Raw genomic sequence first — 20,446 nt, 5'->3', positions numbered from 1 at the left:
ACAGCAGGGCATCTCTGGGCTGGTGGTCCTGGGTTCCGTAAGAATACTTGATGAGTAAGTCATAAGGGAAAGCCAGTAGCTCCTCAATGGCCTCATCACCAGCTCCAGCCGCCAGGGTCCTGTGCTTCAAAGATGAGGAGTGATGTGTAAATGTAAGCCAAACAAACCCTTTCCCCCTAAGTTGCTTTGGATCATGGCGTTTTATCTCAGCAATAGTAACTGTAAGACACAAACTATCCTGGTACCAGGATAGCAGGGTAATTGTTGTGACTGACCTGACCATGTTGTTTGGGGGAGGACTGTGGAAGGACTTTGGAACTTTAGGCTAGAAAAGCCACTGAGTGTTGAAAGCTTGGTGAACTGTTGTGTGGGAATTTGGATGGTAAGTGTGAAGTGAAATGCAGATGACAGAGGCCTGGCTTGGGAAGTTTCAGAGACAAGTTTAAGAGTCTCTTTAAGATTCTATTGGGGGGGGGGGGGGCTGGAGAAATGGCTCAGCATTTAGGAGTACTGGGTGCTCCTCTAGAAGACCTGGGTTCAATTCCCAGCACCTGCATGGTGCTCACAACTGTCTGTAACTCCAGTTCTAGGGTATCCATGGCACAAAGCGTGCCTGTGATACATATACATATACATTCAGGCAAAATACCTGTACACACAAAATCATTTTAAAAATACCCTATTGGAGCCATTTGCTATTTTGAATCTGTGGTTCTTGTCAGCTGAGGCTGAGGAATCAGTTGTGATTAAGAAGAGGCCAACACTACTAAAGTGAACCTTATGCTTTACTGGGAGAATTGATGCTGGTTAACTAGAGCTGAGACATTAGTGGTGATTAAGAAGAGAGCAGCATCACTGAGGTGAGATCTTCTGGGAAGGGTATCCTCAGGGTCAGCACACAGAAGCTGTGTTCCAGAAATGGCCAAGGTTGTACCTCGTGCTGACAGGCAAACTTAGTCATGTGTAAGAGTCTCTCCCATGTGGTACTAGTTCTGAAGGCATGAAAGAATCATGGAGAGCAGTTGAGGCTTGGCACCTCAAGTGGCCAGAAGAAGCCACTGGTCAAGGTGCACCCTCATTAGCAGTCAAAGTCCCGGTTTAAGGGTCATGCAGAGAGTTAAGGCTTGGCACCTTGCAGAAATCCTGGAATACAGTATTAGTGAAAATGCAGCCCAATTGCAGCAGAAGACCCCAATATTTTTGGAGACTCCAGGGCCATGAGTGAACACCAAGAACAGCAGCAGCCATGGTGTAAAGCCAGCCTGAGTCTAGGAGACAAGCTGTGTAGGCTATAGAGAATAGGACCAGAGAAGTGACCCAGGCCCTCTGGAGGTGCCCAAAGCGTGGTGAGTGGATCCCAGAAGTTGGATACTGAGATTTACACTGTTGGACTTTGGTTTGGCTTTGTTCATATTAGATTGTGCCCTTGTTCTTCCCTCTTGGAACAAAAAGTATTTAATTGATTTTGATTTTACAGGAGACCACAGTTGAGGGACTTCGAACTTTTAAGGGGAGTTTGGGGTTTTACCAAGAGTTTGGATTTTTTAAAGACTGAAACTTGGTAAGTTTTCAAAGCATTGTGTATTGTGATACTGATATTAATGCATGATCTTGGGAGAGACCAGGAAAGGAAAGGATGTGGCTTAATGGTGATGTGTTTGCATGTCAATTTGCTAAGGAGTCAATTGTACTGCTACTCTCATGTCAACTTGACAAAAACTACAGTCAGCTGAGAAGAGGAAAACTTGACTGAGAAAATGCCTTCATAAAAGTCTGGCTGTAGGCAAGCCTTTTGGACATTTCTTAGTGATTGATGCGGGAGGGCCCAGCCCATGGTGTGAGTATGAAGGGAGAGGAGACACCCTAGGCTGGTGGCACTGGATTCTCTAAGTGGGCAGAGGAAGCCATGAGGAGCACTACTCCCCCAGGCATCAGCTCCTGCCTCCAGGTTCCTCCCTGACTTCCTCTGGTGATGACCAGTGATGTTTAAGTGTAAGTCAAATGAGCCCTTTCCTCCCCAAGTTGTTTTGAGTCATGGTATTTTATCACAGCAACAGTAACCCAGACTAAGACGCCTTCCGAGCTTGTTCATGATTAGTCTTTTTATAACACACATATTGATTATTTACAGAGAATTTATACAGGCTTATTAGATAACGGCTTTCTGTTCATCTTAGTCTTAAGAACTTTATTCGTAGAACACATTAGAAGGAATTTTCCATGGCTCATTATACTAAAAATCTAGATTCTCCAGAAGCAAAAAGTTACCAACAGACTAATGGCAAGTTCATTCCAATAAAATTCCAAAAGTTATAAAATTATATTCATCGTAAGAAAATACTGCAATATCTTTGGAATATACATTATTTCTGAGCATTAATGAAACCATTTAAGTTATTTGGTCACAGACCTATGAGGCTATGAAAAAAACAGGAAACAAATGAGACATGGCATGGTTATAGCCTTCAAGTACAGCACAAAAAGTACGCCACTGCTGCCTGTATATCTTGACCATTGGTACAATTTTCATACATCAAAATTCATTCAACAGTCCAATTCTGCCACTCTTGTGGACCACTGAAACATACAACCATCTTTTGTATCACAGCATATATAGAATAATGATAACACATAGGCAATCAAGGTCAAATGCATTCACCTTCTATTATTTGAATTATACAAATACAGATTTAAAAGAGGAAGATATGAGGAGAAAATAAAATACAAGTGGCATTTTATATTACTGATACAAGAAATGTGGGTTGGTTTTTATTGTTTTGTTCTTGGATGGGTTTTTTGGTGGTGGTGGGGGGGGGGGTTTATATGATGATTTTAATTATTTTTTGCCTAAACTTAGCCTTGAACTTACAATGCTCAGGTTATAAATGTATACCACTATTAAGCCTGAGTTAGTCTTGAACTTGCTGTACTGGATAAGAAAACAGGGTTGTCATTAACTCAGCCAATTATAACATCATAAACATACCTGTGCTTGTGATACATTGTAGTGTGCTGGACCTGGAGCAGCTTTTCCAGTGTCAGAGGCAACAGCATAAGCACTGTCTCTGGAACTCAAAGAAAGAAATGGTGCATAGCCACCTATAACAACAACAACAAAAATCACCACTAACACATAATATTAGATCAGAAAGATGCCTGAGAAAATATACTCAATATATATAATCATTTAGTACCCTCACAATTAAGACTATATTTTCAGAACTAATAGCTATTCATACAAGTTATAACTTTTTTAATTCTCATGTAGGATTACAATTTTTATTAATATCCATTAAATATAAGACGCTATAGGAATGAACATACTGAACAACTGAAAAAAATAAAATTATCTTTGTGCGTGTGTGTGTGTGTGTGTGTGTGTGTGTGTGTGTGTGTGTGTAACCCATCTGTGTGCATATGTATGCATATATGTGTGCGGGATTCTACATAAGTACACAGAAGCCAGAGGTCGGTATCAGGTGTCCTCGTCCACCACTTTCCAACTTACTTTTTGAGGCACAGTCTCTCAATGGTCCTAGAAATTTCCAAAGGTTGATTAGCCTTGCTTGCCAGTGAATCCATCACCCCAGTTCCCAGTCCCACCCTAGCCAAGCACTGGGGTTTCAGAGCAGCACCACTGTGGCTGACTCTGGGTGGTGCTGGGGCTACAAACATGGATGCCGGTGTTTGCGCAGCCAACACTTTGGCCATCATGCATTTCGCCAGCCTTCTTCTCTTCCAACCATATGTGATCTAGCTGATAAAGCATTTTATCTACAGAAAACCACTGCTTTGTAATTTTAAATAGCAAATATTGTCTTTTTAAAAATATTCATATAGACAGTGCTATAGATGTATCTCAGTGTTAGAACACCTGTCTAGGATGAGGTCCTGGTTCAATCCCATTACCAAAAAAAAAAAAAAAAAAAAATCAGAGAAACATCCAAGATGCAAAGAATTTAAACCAAATTGACAATGGGTTATTTATAATGTTTTGGCACACAGTTAGTGCTCAGCAAATATTTCTTGACTGCCTAATAAACTTCATTGGATCAAGCAATCATGGTACTTCACAAATCTGGGTAGCCTGATAAATTCATTTTAAGAAGAGAAAAAGGACTTCATAATATCCCATTATTCATATTATCAGTGTTAGAGTATACAGCAAATACGTGTGGTTTAAAACTATGTATATAAAAATGGGAAATGAAAAAGAAAGCTGGTATTCATAAAATTTTCATTGAAGTTTTCCAAAATTAGTCACACAGACTCTCCTGTTAATGAGCTAGAGGACACATTATGAATATCATAATATTCTGCACAATCAACAGTAAAGAATAACTAATATTCTACATTACACATTTAGTTGGTCATTCAAAAATACTGAATATTTTATGTATACTGTAAGTCTGTAAATCTGCATAATAATGAAGGTACAGTAATAGCACCAAAAAACAAGTTTCAAGTGATGGAGAAATTAGGTAAAGAAACAATTATATTACTATCTGTGCTGCCAATAACTAAGGTACAAAATATAAGAGAGAGATCTAGGGAATTCACACTAGTAGAGTTTGATTCGGGGTAGACAGATAAACTGACAGATGAAGGGCCAACTTCAAACTGACAGAAAGGAGAAATTAAGAACACAGGAAGAGAAAAGATCTGAAAGGAATGAACTCGGTTTGAGATGTAGTGAGTTTGATGTGCCAACAGCAAAAGATAAATCAAACTGGCACAAAGCAACGAAAGTGCATTGGAAAAAGATGTCCAGTATGTGATGAAAAGACAAGCTATGTAGCCGCAATGACAGCCACAAAGCAACAGGCGCGATTCACATACAAAACAACTAGGTCATTGAAGCAGACACTCATCCGGGAAGACATCAATCCATAGAGCAGTTACGTAAACAACAATTATTTAAATCTGTATATCAACTGCACTCTCTGCTGAGGATTCTCTATATTCTGATTAGCTAGTATAATAAAATCATCCTTGTTGCCATACACATAGGCACATCAATAGAACCACAATCTCCTTCCACCCTGCTCTGATGGCAGATAAGCCTTCCCCTTCAAAGAAGAAATCTACAAAAGAAAATATTTAGATGAAGTTGTCCAACTTAGATAGCTAATCCATATAGACGACTAACAAAGAGCTAATGTGGGGTGCTGTTCATTTTATAACTGCATTTTAAAAGCAATGAAACATTCCTAGTGCCATACCATGTATTTATTTTAAATATTTAAAATTTTAGACACATTTAAAATATAGACACATATTTTAAAAGAATGTTCTCTCTTGATAAGATGGTAGGTAGCTACCTTTAGACTAGAATAGCTGTCTCTAGAGAAATTTTGTTTGGGGGAGATATGCTTCCTTCTCAGATTAATTGTGAGAAAACAAGGCACTGCTCTTGTTTTCTGTGGAATTTGAGTATCCATTCTCTTATCCATTCATAAAACCATAGCAGCTCGGTCCTGGTCCATTCAGGATGCAAATCCTAGATAGGTTATTCCTGATCAAATCTCTAAAACCAAGGCAATCAATTAGTATATTAAACAGAATTTCTTGAGGAGAATGTGGAACTAGTATACCAGATATCCAGCCAAGAAAGATAAAAAGAGGTTGGGAATAACCACCTACGGCTACAAAAACCTGCTGCTCTTGTGAGGCTTGCTGTAACACTTAAGTTATTCGAAGTTCCAACATCTGCCCTTCCCACATCAGACTCTTAGTATATACCTGATCTTTCACTTAAATAAGTATGCACATATCTGCACGGTCCAGTGAAATACCTGATATAAAAGATGCATGAAGTAGCATGGTAGCTGCTTGTAAATTGTCTTGCCAAGGAATCCAGCAGAGAAATGGACAGAAACACTTATTCCATCTATTATAAATATGCTGTCCTGAATAGCACGCACACACACACACATCTAAGAGTTCCCAAGCACAGAATTTCTTAATTTATGTTAAAGGTGAATAAAATATAACCCTTTAAGTTAGTATGAGGGCTTACTGTTTTGTTGTTTTTTTCTGTTGTGTGTGTGTGCACATGTGGGAGACAGATGACAGATTTGTTGGAGTCAGTCATCAAACTCAAGTCACCAGGCTTGGCAGCAGGTGTCTTTACCCACTGAGCCATCTCACCTATCTCATAGGAATTTGTAATGTAGTTCATTAGTTTATGCTTTACTACAAGGGAGTAAATATCATGATTACCGCTCTCAAGTAGTTCACAGTTTAGTGGGACTTTCATATATATTAACAGTAATTATAGAACCAAACTGCTATCCAAAAGAAGTCACCATAAGTCAGAAGAGGGAAAAAGTAAGAATTTTATTTCAGCTGACTATCAAAAATAAACAGGAACATGACAGGTGAAGGAGGAACACAGAACATTTTGGATACATGTATCAGCAGGTAGAAAAGCACAAAAGTGACAGAGAATGATCTTAAGAAAATCATCCAGTTGGAATTGCTGAACTGTAGTCAAGTGTAGAAGCAATGTGCAGGTGTTTGGAAAGATCAGACTAAGTGGAACACCAGACCAAGGATAAGAACATAAAGAATTCTCTTGCCATTGAAGAGTTCAGATTTTTAGCCCTGGTGTTACAAAAGTCTGTTTTTGTTTTGAAAATAAGGTATATTTTCTAAAAAGATGAGTCTATACACAAAATGAAAAGATGAATTGAACACTGTGACACAAGCAACATGCTAGTTTTGAGAAAAAAAAAAATGATGAGGACTTGTATTAAGTTGGGGTGGTTATGAAGAGAGGGAAATAATGTCCGAGAGCTTGTGAAGATATAACCAACGGTCTTAAAGGCCAAGAGAAATGGCCAGGCAAAAAAGGAAGCTAGAGTGATAAAGCTTAGACCTGCCCAAGATGGTGATAAACAGCACTGCAGACTTTAAGACAGGAGAAAACTCATCTTGGAGATATACATCTAACTCTGTAAATATTTTGGGAGTAGCTGAGCATAAATAGTAATTGAAGTTATAGCTATCAATAAGAATGTATAATGAGCAAAGCAACAAGACAAACATGGAAGTGCAGTGTCTTTTAAAACTATTCATGATTGGTAGGAAAGAAAAAAGGTTACTTGATTCTGCATTGACTCATGTGTCAGGTACTTAACAGCAGGGAAAAGAATCAGGAGAAAGCAACTAAGAACGTGGTCAGCTGCACCAAAATAAAGGCTATAAAAGCATCACAGGTGGGCCCACCGCAGGTAAATACCAAGATGTTGAGGAATAAATGCTTATAACATATGACATATGTTCCGTAAATGCTGAGGACAGATGCAAAAAAGGAGTAAAATTTGAGATCTGGAATACAGATGACAAATGTTACCATGTCCAGAGAAACTTAAACCAACCATAATCTGAGCAGGGATGTACATCGAATACTTACTCCTGGACTTTTAAGGGAAAAGAAAAATGGCATTTTCTATCTATTGAAAATGCAGGCTTACAAAAGAACACTATAATTTGGATGGTATTAATTTTTTTAAAAAACAGAACTTCAAAAGCAGAAAGCAAATTAAAAATATTACAAGGTGAGCCTAATTCACGAACTGAAAAATAATTAAAAGAAAAAGCAAATATCTACTTAAAGGATCAGTCCGTCGGCCACCTCTCAAGAATATAACTTTTCAAAGAATGTAGAAAGGGGTTCTCGCCGGCGCACGCCTTTAATCCCAGCACTCGGGAGGCAGAGGCAGGCAGATCTCTGTGAGTTCCAGGGAAGGCGCAAAGCTACACAGAGAAACCCTGTCTCGAAAAAAAACCAAAAAAGAAAAAAGAAAAGAAGGAAGAAGGAAGGAAGGAAGGAAGGAAGGAAGGAAGGAAGGAAGGAAGAAGGAAGGAAGAAGGGTTCTCAGTAAGTATGAAGCTGGGAATAGTCAGATAATTTCACTGTGGCGGGGGAGAATGGGACTATCTGTAAATGACAATACAAATTAGAAATGTGAAAAGTTATATCGTAGGAAATAAATTTGATGAAGGTGTGTGACAAGGGCAGAAGCAATTACTCCGACTTCATAGAGTCAACCGAGCCAAGGAACCAAAATCCTAGCTCTAGTGTTCTCCTGCTTCACTTGCTCCATTTCTGGAAAGTGGTCCTTTTCACCTTGTGTTTGACTCCTAAGGGCAGGCTGAAGGCAGGACGCCTGTCTCAGGAAGCTGGCCTTCAGCGTCTTACCTGTGGCCCCCTGCTTAGGGAACGGTACCTGGTAGGACCCAGGCCCCACGTGCTCCTCGGTGCTGCCACCGTGGGCCAACTCGAGCCAGCGGGGAGCACGATCATACATGGCGAAGAGGGGCGGGGCTCGCGGGGCTGAAAACTAGGCGGGGGCTGGGCTCCGAGCCTGAGACCGCAGCACGCCGGGAGCTAGCGTGCAAGCCGCGTGCGGACCGGCTCATTGGCGCCGGCTTTCCGCCGGGGCCTCTGGCGCCGAGGTAACATGGAGTGGATAGCGGCAGAGTGCCGCCTACAGCCAGCGCCAGTTCAACTCAGTATTCCAGCGCCGCTCACAGAAGGGAATTAGTCTCCAGAGCTTCCGGCTCTGGCCCCGCCTACTCCTCTCCTCCCGGAAGTCTTAGAAGGGAGGAAGCGGGCGGGACTTGGACAGGGAGGTGCGTTTCCGGCCCGGCCCTCGGAGCATTTCCGGCCGAGTGCTCGGGCTCTGAGCATCATCTGTTCTGCTGCTCTCTGTGCGGAGCAGGGAGACGCTGCATTTGTCGCTGTACCTCTGCCCACCTGCTCAATGGCTTCCTGTCCCCGACTACTTTCATTGCGCAGAAAAGCCCTAGAAACGCGTTAGAAGGAGAATTAATTTGACTTTTATTTGCTCTCCCTATAAATCAGGGTAACTGGGAAAACAAAAATAGGAAACGTCGGGAACCTTCACGCCTGCCACACATGCATCCCCGTGACAGAGTCACCCCCAATCCTAACCCGTGAGCAATCAAAACTTCTAAAGGAAACCCCGGAGCGCGGCGGGTTGTGGATAAGAACAAACAAGGGTAAAGGGAAAGTTCGCCAACTTAAGCAAGGCAAGTGCAGGGCCTGAGAGTGAGTGCTTCTGGTGTTGGATACCTATATATGGCAGCACTGTCAATAAAGTAAAGCGAAGGCATTGAAAAAGCCCAAGCCACTCTCATTGAGCCTTTTAACCTTCAGCAACAGGAGCCTGGCTTTTGCAAAAGGCATAAGGAAATTATCAGAATCCAAATATCTATTTGGCTGTTTTTCAAAACTTAAACAGCTTCTGAACATCCCGAAAGACTTACACAGCCCTACCATGGCTAAGTCTTAACCCCCTGTGACTTACCCCATGCCTTAGTTTGTCCCTAATACAAATTTCAACATATTTAAATTCTGTCATACTTACTTTGCTACTTAGTTCTCCGCATTATAGACTAGATTAATTGTACCATCTCTATTACATAAAAGTGTGTGTTTTCTAAGGATGAGTCTCCTGATGTCTTCTACCAAACAGCTAGCTGAATGATTTACTTACTTGAAAAGTTCTTATTGGTAAGTATATAGTTCTCTTACTCTCCTAAGTTAACCAGGATACAAATATAACTAAAGTCCATGTCCTTGGTTCTTCTCAAGTTGGGAAAGACATGAATAATCCAAGAAGTGGCAAGCAAGGTGTACAGAATATTACAGCATTTGGAAACCTTTGTAATGAATTGTTAAACTTTATTGACTTTAGTGCTTCCTACATTCTTAGAAAACCCATAATCGTTCTCTCAATGTTATTTTAACTTCATTTATCCAATCTATAGCAAGATCTCAATCAGAAGATCTAGAATGAATTGACCATGACATTCTAGGAAAAGTCACAGATAAAAGGAGGAAAATCTGTGTCATTAAAGGTGTTGTTTCCTTTAACCACCTGTTGGACATTCCTTGTACATCATTTGCTCTTGATGATCCAAACCAGTGTGTCAACCCGGACTGCAAGTTCATACAGAGTATAGCATTCACAGCCTGGTTGTACTGTAGCAGTGGGGTAGAAACTGAAGAAAATAGACAGGCAGTAAGTCAGATAAGGATTTATTGAAATCCACCAGCAGGGATGCTAGCAGGTGAGAGAGTGACCATTGTAGTGGGTATTGTGTTCCCCAAAATATTGTGTGTTCCCCAAAATAAACATATCTGGGTCAGAGAACAGACAGCCACTAGAACAAAGCCAAAAATGGTGGCTAGAAAGTGGGAAGAGTAAGCCATAACAGAAGTTGGGTGGTGGTGGTGCACACCTTTAATCCCAGCACTTGGGAGGCAGAGCTAGTGGATCTCTGAGTTCAATGCCACTTTAGAAACAGCTAAGCATGGTGACCCACACCTTTAATCCCAGGGAGTGGGGGCAGAAAGAAAAAGGTATATAAGGCATGAGGACCAGGAACTAAGTGTAAGGAGTAAAGCATGTAGTTAGTTAAGCATTTGGTTGGTTAAGCATTCAGGCTTTGGAGCAACACAGTTCAGCTGAGATTCATGTGGAGGAGGACTCAGAAGCTTCCAGCCTGAGGAAAAAGGATCACCTGAGGAACTAGCAAGGTGAGACAGCTGTGGCTTGTTCTGCGTCTCTGATCTTCCAGCAATCACCCCAATAACTGGCCTCGGGTTTGAGTTTCATTAATAACACTTAAGATTCATGCTACAGACCATACTCACAGTGAGCATACAGAGGAACATATCATAGCCCAGAGCAACTCTCTGCAGCTGAGTGTTCTTTTCAACTGCAGAGGAGTGCTCTGTGCAATGGTGGCCAACTGCACCAAGAGCATTTGTGTTCACAGTGCTTTATATGGCACCTAATTAACACCAGGAGAGGGACATTGTAAGTCAGACCACATAAGCAATGATTTCATTGGCTTCCTCGTTTGTTTTGTCCTTGTATGACCAACATGCCAAGGAATTGCTGAATGATCCTATGTGCAGGAGGCAGGTTTCCTCTGAAGATAACCTAGCCGGCCCCTGTTCCCATGATATATGAAAGGGAATCAGTTACTCTCTGGATAGCTCTTGTTCTGACCTCAGCCTGCTTTCTTTGTCACCTTGTTCAGAGTCTTAGGAAAGGAAAGGGTCATTTCAAGGACATGGTAGCTAAGTGTCCTTCTGGGAGATGGTTCACAGGGCCATAGTTTCTATAAACAGTGAGGTATATTCATGTCTTCTCTGGCTTTTGCCTTCAATGACATTAATTTACCCCTTCCTTGAATAGGTTTGGGGCTCGATTAGGAATAGCTGTGGTAGCACTTTATGTGCCTTCTGTCTGACTTAAGTTTTTGAACATTGAACTTAATTTAGATAAATTCCCAGGGGTAGTATTTCCTCAAGCTCATTCACAAACCTGTAAAAAGGACTTTGTCCTGAAGCACTGGCTTGGTATTCAGTGTTTCTTTCCCCGGCCTGTTTCCTGGGAGAATGTCTTCCTACAGGGTCTTCAGAGGGATTTGGGCTGCCACACAATGCTGGAGGTGGTTTAAAGCCAGTCTGAGACCACAACCTAGTATCATGGGCATTAAAAGGTACATGGTCCTCCCCATGCTCTGCTCTCACAGCAAACCATACTCTATCACAGTGCTCTCTGTACATTGATGGGTGACTCCCATTCTTAAAGTCAGTCATTTCATGGTCCACAAATGAACTGCTATAGTCCCAGCTGCTATAGACAGCATGTAGGAAGAACAGAGTGTGCTCTTCTTCCTCTCATGAAAACTTAGCGTCTCTGAGTCTTTTCTTTCTTCTGTACCTCCTTTCTTTTCCATTATATTTTACTCTTGGTCATAGCTCATATATTCTTTGAATACATGTATGTTCAGGTGTTTGTTTAATGCCTAATACATGTGTCCCACCACCACTTCAAATGGAATATTCCCAGACTTACATCTTAAATTCTCTCTAGAAAGCCTGATCCTCCCTCTCATTTCCTATTTCTGTTCTAAAGAACAAACTTCATCCCATAGATAAGGTGCAAAGCTCTTAGATGACTTCTCCTCCCACAACCAAACAACTGCCAAGTGCTGTTACATCCCACCTCTGCGATCTCTCTGAAATCCACCTCCTCATTCCATTCCCACTGTCATTTTGTTGATGCTCTCAGCCCTGTTGGTTTTTTCTAATATCTCAAATGGAATGCCTCCCTCCAGTCTCTCTGCTGTAGCTTATCCCACACAGTGCAACGAGGTTAATCTTCCCAAGTACAGTTTGCAGAACATCACCCCCCCTGCTTGGAAATTTCCTGTGGCTTACTCTGAATAAAGTTAGCATTGGCGGTCCTCTTTACCTTTCTCTCCCTGTGCCTTCTGCTGTTCCCCACCCACACAAGGTACATATTGATCACAGATCTCTGCATTTGCTCAGAGTTTGGGAATGCCCTCCTGCAGCTGCTCATCTATTAATGTGAAGTTCTAGAAAGCATTGTTTTATATTCCCAAAGCATTTAGCATAGTACATGTTAAAGAGTAAATTTTAATGTTTACTGAATTCATGTTTAGAAGCAAAATAAAATATATAGTGAGTAAAACCAAGCAATACTACTTGTGATACCTGCTTAGTATATTAAATTTGATGAGAAATAAACAAGTCTTTAAAATATTTTCAAGAAAAGAATGAACCACAATTAGAGAAATTAATACATTTCTTTTTTGTTTTATTTTCGTTTTTTGTTTGTTTGTTTTTGTTTTTCCCCCCAGAGACAGAGTTTCTCTGTGTAGCCCTGGCTGTCCTGGAACTCACTCTGTAGACCAGACTTGCCTCAAACTCAGAGATTTATTTACCTCTGCCTCCTGAGTGCTGGGATTAAAGGTGTGCATCACCACCATGAGGCTCTGTGTTTGCATTCATAAAAATATACTTCTGTCTGTTAAAAGGTAACAGAAACCAAGAAGCAAAGTTTAGAGGGAAAGGAACCAGCTTTTTGCACACAATACCAAGACTTGGAGTTTTCTACTTGTGATATTAGATTCGATATGTTTATACTAGTAAGAGCACTTGCAGTAGCTAACTATCAGTTATTAGTATGAAGCTATGAAGTCACATGTCTGAGTAAAAGGGTCTTGCACAGAATATACACTCAATATCAACTTACCCTATCATACTCTCATTATGGGTAAAAATATCCATCTGTAAAGAAACTTGAAAGTTAAGTCCAAAATAATTGGGATACCAAATGATACCAAAATAATAGGTTTTTAAAACACAAAAAAAGTCATGAAAGAAGGAGGAAGAAGAGGAAGAAAATCTCTGAGGACAAGACCACATCAACCAACAATCTAGAAAGTGCCTCACAGGTCAGTCTGGCAAAGTAACTGTGGTGGTATTGTGTTCCCTGGAATATTGTGCATGCTAATAAACTTAACTGGGGTCAGAGAACAAGATGGCCACAATATTAAACATGAGGATAGGCAGTGGGAGCACACGCCTTTAATCCTAGCATTCCAGAGGCAGAGATTTACCTGGATCTCTGTGTGTTCAAGGATACAGCCAAGCATGGTGACTCACGCCTTTAATCCCAGGGAGTGATGGCACAAGCAGAAAGATACATAAGGCGTGAAGACCAGAAACTAGCGGCATTTGGCTGGTTATGCTTTCAGGCTTTGGAGCAGCACAGTTCAGCTGAGATTCATGTGGAGGAGGACTCAGAAGCTTGCAGTCTGAGGAAACAAGACCAGCTGAGGAACTGGCAAGGCTTTCTGAGATACCTACTACAAGTAATCCCCCAATTGAGAGTCCCCTGGGAAACTCTTTCTCACTTTCATGTATCTTCTTAGTAGGCAGCCATCTCCTAACAATGTCTGTACAGGATAACACATGAAAACTATATTCTTTGATTTCAAGGATAATTCCATTTCAAAAAACAATTATCATACTCTCTACATAAACAAAAACAAATTGTCAGATAAAATACTATACATACATATCAATACATGCAAAAAAAGGCACTTGATAAGTCATTCCTAAAAAAAATTGTGCATTTGATGGAAATTGAAGGGTACTACTTAAATATAATAAGAAATATTTACAGGTTGGAGATTTAGCTCAGTGGTAGAGCGCTTGCCTAGCACGTGCAAGGCCCTGGGTTCAATTCTCAACCCCCCCCAAAAAAAATTTACAAAATATGAAAATAGAAAATATTATTCTAAATAGCAAAGCACTCTATTCAATTAAAGCACACTCCTTTAATCCCAGCACTCCAGCAGGCAGAGGCAGGTGGATCTCTGTGAGTTCAAGGCCAGCCTAGTCTACAAAGCAAGTTCCAGGACAACCAGGGCTACACAGAGAATCTCAGTTTCAAAAATCCACCACAAAAAAAGAAAGAAAAAAAAAGGGAAATAGACTCCTCTATCATTATTATTTACTAATGGATGTCTATTTTATACAACAAAATAAAATAACTAATATTAAATTGGAAAACAGGAGATAAAAGTATCTATTTACCTATGAATACTGAATACTGAGAGAGCATCAAAACATGTATTTTTAAAATATCATAGATTAGTATTAAAATTAAATGAAGTGACTAGATTCTGTTTAAAATAGCTGAAAATCACTGATTTTGCCTAATCATAGCAAGATCTTCATAATTAGATAAATATCTTTTACATACCTATTGTTTTACTGCAGTATTAGAGATTGAGTGTAATGCCACATACAAGCAAGCACTCTACCTCTGAACTATATCTCCAGAGTGCTCAAAAAAATTTCACTTATAACAAAACAGCTGGGTGGTGGTGGCACATGGCTTTAATCCCAGCACTCAGGAGGCAGGGGCAGGCAGAGCTCTGTGAGTTCGAGGCCAGCCTGATCTACAGAGTGAATTCCAACACAGCCAGAACTACACAGAGAAACAAAGGAAGATGTGAACAAGTAGATGTCAAAACCAAACTGGAAACCAATGTCACAAAATATCAACTATCTAAAAATCAGTACATGATCTTAAACCTCATTTGTTGATGTTTTCACAAAGTAAATGCAGGAGAGTAGAGAATTATTAAAAAGAAATAATGAGGAATAACTACTCTTCTTCAAAATCAAATGATACAATGGTCATAATAAACCTTTTGTAATCATTATTAGTGTGCTATTTACTTAAGCAAATAAATTAAAGGAACTAAAGAATTAATTCTGAATGTTCCCCTGTGTATATAAACATTCTATTTAATCAAGAAAAAGGTTAACTCAACAATTCTGCTAATGAAACTGCCTGCCATCTAAAAGGAAATAAAATTCACTTACATATTGCACATTTAGGAAAATCATTTTCAAATGTCTTCAGACTTAATGTAACAAGCGAAACAATAAGTACACAGAAGAAGCTAGAAAAGTGCATTGTGAGCAAAGAAGAGTTGCTTAACTAGAGGGATTTAGAAGCTTTATGAAAAGAGATAATCATAAGAGAATATCACCATTTAAAACTTTGTGTCATATAAAGGCCATACATAAAGATAGATAAGGAGGCAACTTTGTTTAGCTCTCATTCAGTTCTGGAGACTCCAAAGCATGACATCAACAATGCTTGTCATCCCTGTATGTCACACATGGCAGATGGCATCATGGTGAGATAGGAGGAAAGAGGAATTCAAGGCCCAGGTAGGGGTGCCTGAGAACTGCATTAATCCTTCCGCGGGCAATGTCTCCAATGATTTAATCACCTCATTGGGTACTGCTGCTTGACAGCTTTGCCATGTCAGCAGTGCTAGACTGAGGACTCTGGGACATGGACAGACACATACACACACACACACACACACACACACACACACACACACACACACACACACGCACACACACACACACACCACATTATACCCAAATTGTATCAATCATACAATCTTAAGAATTATCACAAATAAAATCAAATTTAACATAGAATATAATAAAAATAGGAATTCACAGAATAACAAGTTGAAACATTCCAGAAATACACATTCATTTTACTAGTGGTGAGGACATTTAAAGCAAGGTCACAATGAAATTACTTTTTTTTTTTTAAAGAATAGACTCATTTTTTAAAATTTATTTATTATGCATACAGAAGAGGGTGCCAGATCTCATTACAGATGGTTGTGAGCCACTATGTGGTTGCTGGGATTAAACTCGGGACCTCTGGAAGAGCAGTTGGTGCTCTTAACCTCTGGGCCATCTCTCCAGCCCATAAATTACTTTTTTTTTACTCAACAAATTTTCAAATATTATAAGGAACAGTAAACTCTTTTCTGAAAGAATGTGAGAAGTTTACAAGTTTGTGGTTATATAGGATAGAGTTGTGAATTTTTACTGTTTTGGATAGTTCTCTGTGAAATATATGTCTCCCATTAAAATGCTGTACTAGGCCAGTGAGAAAGAGGTTGCCACAAAGTTTGACAGTCTGAGGTTGGTCTCTGAGACTCACATAGTAGGAGAGAACCAAGACCCGCAAGGTTCTTGACTTCCACATGCATATCATGGCACATATCCATGTGCTGATATACATATACACACATACAATAAATAAACAAAATGTAATTTAAAATATTTTAATGCTATAGCAGAAAATAACATACTTAAGTATGTAAGGCTAAGTTTTATTTCTGTTCATCCAAAAATGTTACAAATGAATAAGAAAAATGCCTCTTAATATAGGGAAGGAATCAACTCAGACACTGTGTAGGCATTTTAAACACTTAGCATTCCCATTAATAAGCCTAATTCCCATGAGATATTGTTGAGAAAAAAGATTCAAAAATATTTGACACAATTTTTAAAGCCAAGAAATCCTAAAACATATATATGTATGTATGTATGTATATATATATATATATATATATATATATATATATATACATTTATATGTATCAAATGTGTGTATATGCATGTGGAAAATATGAATGGGTGCATGCTAGACTATTAGTACAAATTAGCCTAAGTGGAGAGAAAAGAATATATATATATATATATATATATATATATATATATATATATTACACATTTTTGCATTATTTGTAAAACAAGGGAAATATTTACATGCTATTCATTAAAATTTAATGTGTGAAATTTTGGTTGGAAGGGATAAAACAGGAAAAGAGCAGTTGGAGCTGTGAGACGATGTCATTATTTTGTTGGAACAAATGTGACAAAACAAGGATCCAGCCAGAGTTAAACTAGATGGGATTAAGTGAGGTGCAGGAATGTGGCAATGTACACAGATGGTCTGGGTTGCTTGGGGAGACAGTCAAATCCCACCCAACTCACAGGAGACTGAAGTCAAAAACTTAAAGCCCCATGAAGTAAACACTAACTGGAGGTACAGCCACATGTGCCCCCGAATGGGGAACAGCGTGGACAGGCAGTTGGAAAGAAAGGTTTAGGATCATGAGGAGGATATCTAAGATATGAAGAAATTAGTCAAGTGACATTTGTAGAGTCAGAGCTTTCTTGGAAAATGCAGATGCAATATTTCTCTTGCTGACTTTGACTAGAATCAGCATTTGCAGTAAGTCATCTGCTGGGAGAAGTAGCAACTGCCAGCTCTTCTAGTGCCCTATGGAAACTGGAATCAAAGCAAATACAACAGCCTGATCTCTGGCTTCCTGAAGGACTGTTTGTAGATATAAGTACCTGTTTCTTTCTGCTGCATATGTACAGCACATTCAATCAGTTTACGGTTCTCACTGATTAAATAAATCCTCTGATTATAATCCATTTAAAAATAGTCATATCTGTGATGATATTTTACTCATGATGAAATGTGATATTTTATTTGTATGTTAATAAATAAAGTTTGCCTGGAGATCAGAGGTCATAGCTATAAACAGCAATCAGGCGGTGATAGCCCACACCCTTAATCCTGATCACATGGCTGGCAGAGTCTGTGTGTGTGTGTGTGTGTGTGTGTGTGTGTGTGTGTGTGTGTGTGTGTGTGTGTTTTCAAGGACACAGCCAAGCGTGGTGACACTTGCCTTTAATCCCAGTAGCAACCACAGAGACATGGAGGTCTGTATAGACAGGCAGTATGAGGAAGTGATGTGGCTGGATTTAGAGCCAATGAGAAGGCAGAACAGGAAGGCAGTAAAGGTGCAGGTTAGACAGGAAGAGGTTCTCTTGAGAAGCTATGGCGAGGTGGTAAGCTAAGGTTAGTTAGCGGCTATTGCTCTGATCTCTATGGCTTGTACCCCTGTATTTATTTGGCACTGTGTTTCTGATTTAATAAGAATGTTTAAGAATTCATCTACACATATTAAATACCATTAGGAAGGAAATATTAGTTGAATCTTGACCATGTTGTGTGAGTAAGCCATTTTCAAAAAGGCATGTGGTATCACTTACATGAAATATCTATACTATTCAAGTCCATGGAAATAGGAAAGTGTAATGATGGTTCCAGGGCTGAGAGAGGGTAAAACTGAGAATTGTTAAGAAGCTGTGTAAGATGAAAATTTCCTGGTGATCACTGCATAACAATTTAAGCATACTTAACACACTGAACCACACACATAAATGGTTAATTGTCAGGTAATTAATTTTGTTACAAAGAGAAATAACTACTTTATGTTGTATGTATGATTTGGAAAATTCACAAATATTTGATTAAGTATACTTTCTTATCACAGCTGTAATATAAAGGATATGTTGACAACATGTCTTTGACCTGGGTAGAGAAAAACTCAACCGAATCTCAACAGGTGTGTGTGTTGATTATCTACTACCAAAACCATTTACAAGTATGCAAAATATTTCCTAGATCCATAGACATTAATAAGACATTAGTAGACAATTGTTTGTTGGGAGGTCTCGCTGGCTAGTCAGAGGTTGCAGTCAGTCTACCATGGCCTGGTAGCTTTTTCCAAAGCTCTATGACATGGGACTCCCTTCCTCTAGAGAGAAACTTCCTATCCTCTACTTACCCTTATCTGGAGAATGTCCGTGGGCCCAGAGGACTGACCTTGTCTGAAAGCTGTCTCTAAGTCAGATGCCTGATTCATCTTTAGCATGACCCTTGGCACAGATCACTACTAGAAGCCTCACCTGCTGCACATATGGTAACTAAGACTTGGGCTAGGAGCCCTGCTATGGGACCCTCCTGCCACATACAAAGCTTTATGATAGAACTGTGCCACTTAATGCAAACTAGGGTTTGTCCCCAATCCTATATATTTCCTATACTCTGGAATAAAGTTGAACTGATTCACTGAAGTCTGTCTCCCAGAGAAATGTCTAGGTCATGTTCACAGGCCTTACAAGGATCTCTGTTGTCACTTCTGCCCCTTTGTCCTCATGGACTGATGGCCAACTGACCTGAAAGACCAAGGGGAACCCCCACAATTATTGGTGCAAGTTCTAAAAGCATAAGCTAAATAGCAATTCAATGTTAAAAATTAGTAACTGCAATGGAATAGCATATGATGACTATTTAAGTGGAAGCTACTAGATAACCCAAATAAGTCTAATAATGAGCATAATGATGTACATATCTAGGTAATTGTATTTTTTATTTTATAAAGTTTATTATTGAAAAACAACATTTTTCAAGGAAGTTGATGCTTCTGCACACCTGTCTTATAAAGCACCAAAGTTTACTTGGTTTTGCTTTAACCTATAGGGTTTTTCTTTTTGCATGTTAGTTTTTGTTAGGGTTTATTAGGGTTTAAAAAAAAAAAATCTTTGATAGGGTTTTTCTTTGTTTGTTTCAAGGTTTTGCAGGGGTTGCGGTTGTTGAGACAGTTTCTCTTTGTAGATCAGGCTGGCCTGGAACTCACTATGTAGACCAGGATAGTCTGTAACTCAGAGAATCTGGAACAGTAAGATTAACAGCATGAGCCACCACACCAGGCTGAACAGTGGTTTTAAAAAAAAACAAAAAACAAAAGAAACATGATAACTAGTCGGGCAGTGGTGGCACGCGCCTTTAATACCAGCACTCGAGAGACAGAGCCAGGAGGATCTCTATGAGTTTTGAGGCCATCCTGGTCTATAGAGTGAGAACCAGGACAGGCACCAAAACTACAGAGAAACCCTGTCTCAAAAAAAAACAAAAAAAGAAAAAAAAATTAAAATTAGGTTTCCAAAAGTAACCAAGCAATTCTAGATTTACACAAACCCAAGACTAGACAAAGGATCAGAGCTTTATATTCATCAATTTTGGCTGCTAGAACAATAAAGTAAAAGTTTTCCACTGTCCTCAGTCTCCTCCTCTTCCTCCCAGTATAACCAACTAACAGTTTTCCTCCTAGGAAACACAGGCAAAAGTGACTCCAATGGCTCTCAGAAAATGTGCTGTGGTAGCCATGTGCTGAGAGAGCAAGACAAACTCCATGTTAAAGAAAACTTCATTTCTAGCAATACTCAGATAAAAGCTGAACCAAGTTCCAGAGACGCTGGTCAGGGCGACCCCACCCCTGCCCCAGGGTGGTTTGGTTGCTGGCTAAGAAATAGTTATGAAGCTAAAAC

The 20,446-nt window shown here is 39.6% G+C and overlaps 1 protein-coding gene across 1 annotated transcript in view; it reads right to left on the bottom strand.

Annotated features, from left to right (window-relative positions):
• Stpg2 (sperm tail PG-rich repeat containing 2) overlaps positions 1–8,323 on the bottom strand; it is a 433,963-nt gene extending 425,640 nt beyond the window's left edge. The window contains exons 1-2 of the mRNA XM_036189290.1: positions 8,207–8,323; positions 2,987–3,099 (exon numbers count right to left, since the gene is read on the bottom strand). Coding sequence (XP_036045183.1) covers positions 2,987–3,099; positions 8,207–8,315 — 222 coding nt within the window. The 5' untranslated portion in view covers positions 8,316–8,323. The remainder of the gene's footprint in view (positions 1–2,986; positions 3,100–8,206) is intronic.
• Between the last annotated feature and the right edge of the window lie 12,123 nt (positions 8,324–20,446).

The sequence above is a fragment of the Onychomys torridus genome, chromosome 6 (genome assembly GCF_903995425.1).
Source record: "Onychomys torridus chromosome 6, mOncTor1.1, whole genome shotgun sequence".
Lineage (NCBI taxonomy): Eukaryota > Metazoa > Chordata > Mammalia > Rodentia > Cricetidae > Onychomys > Onychomys torridus.
This window is presented reverse-complemented; position numbering and strand designations above follow the sequence as displayed.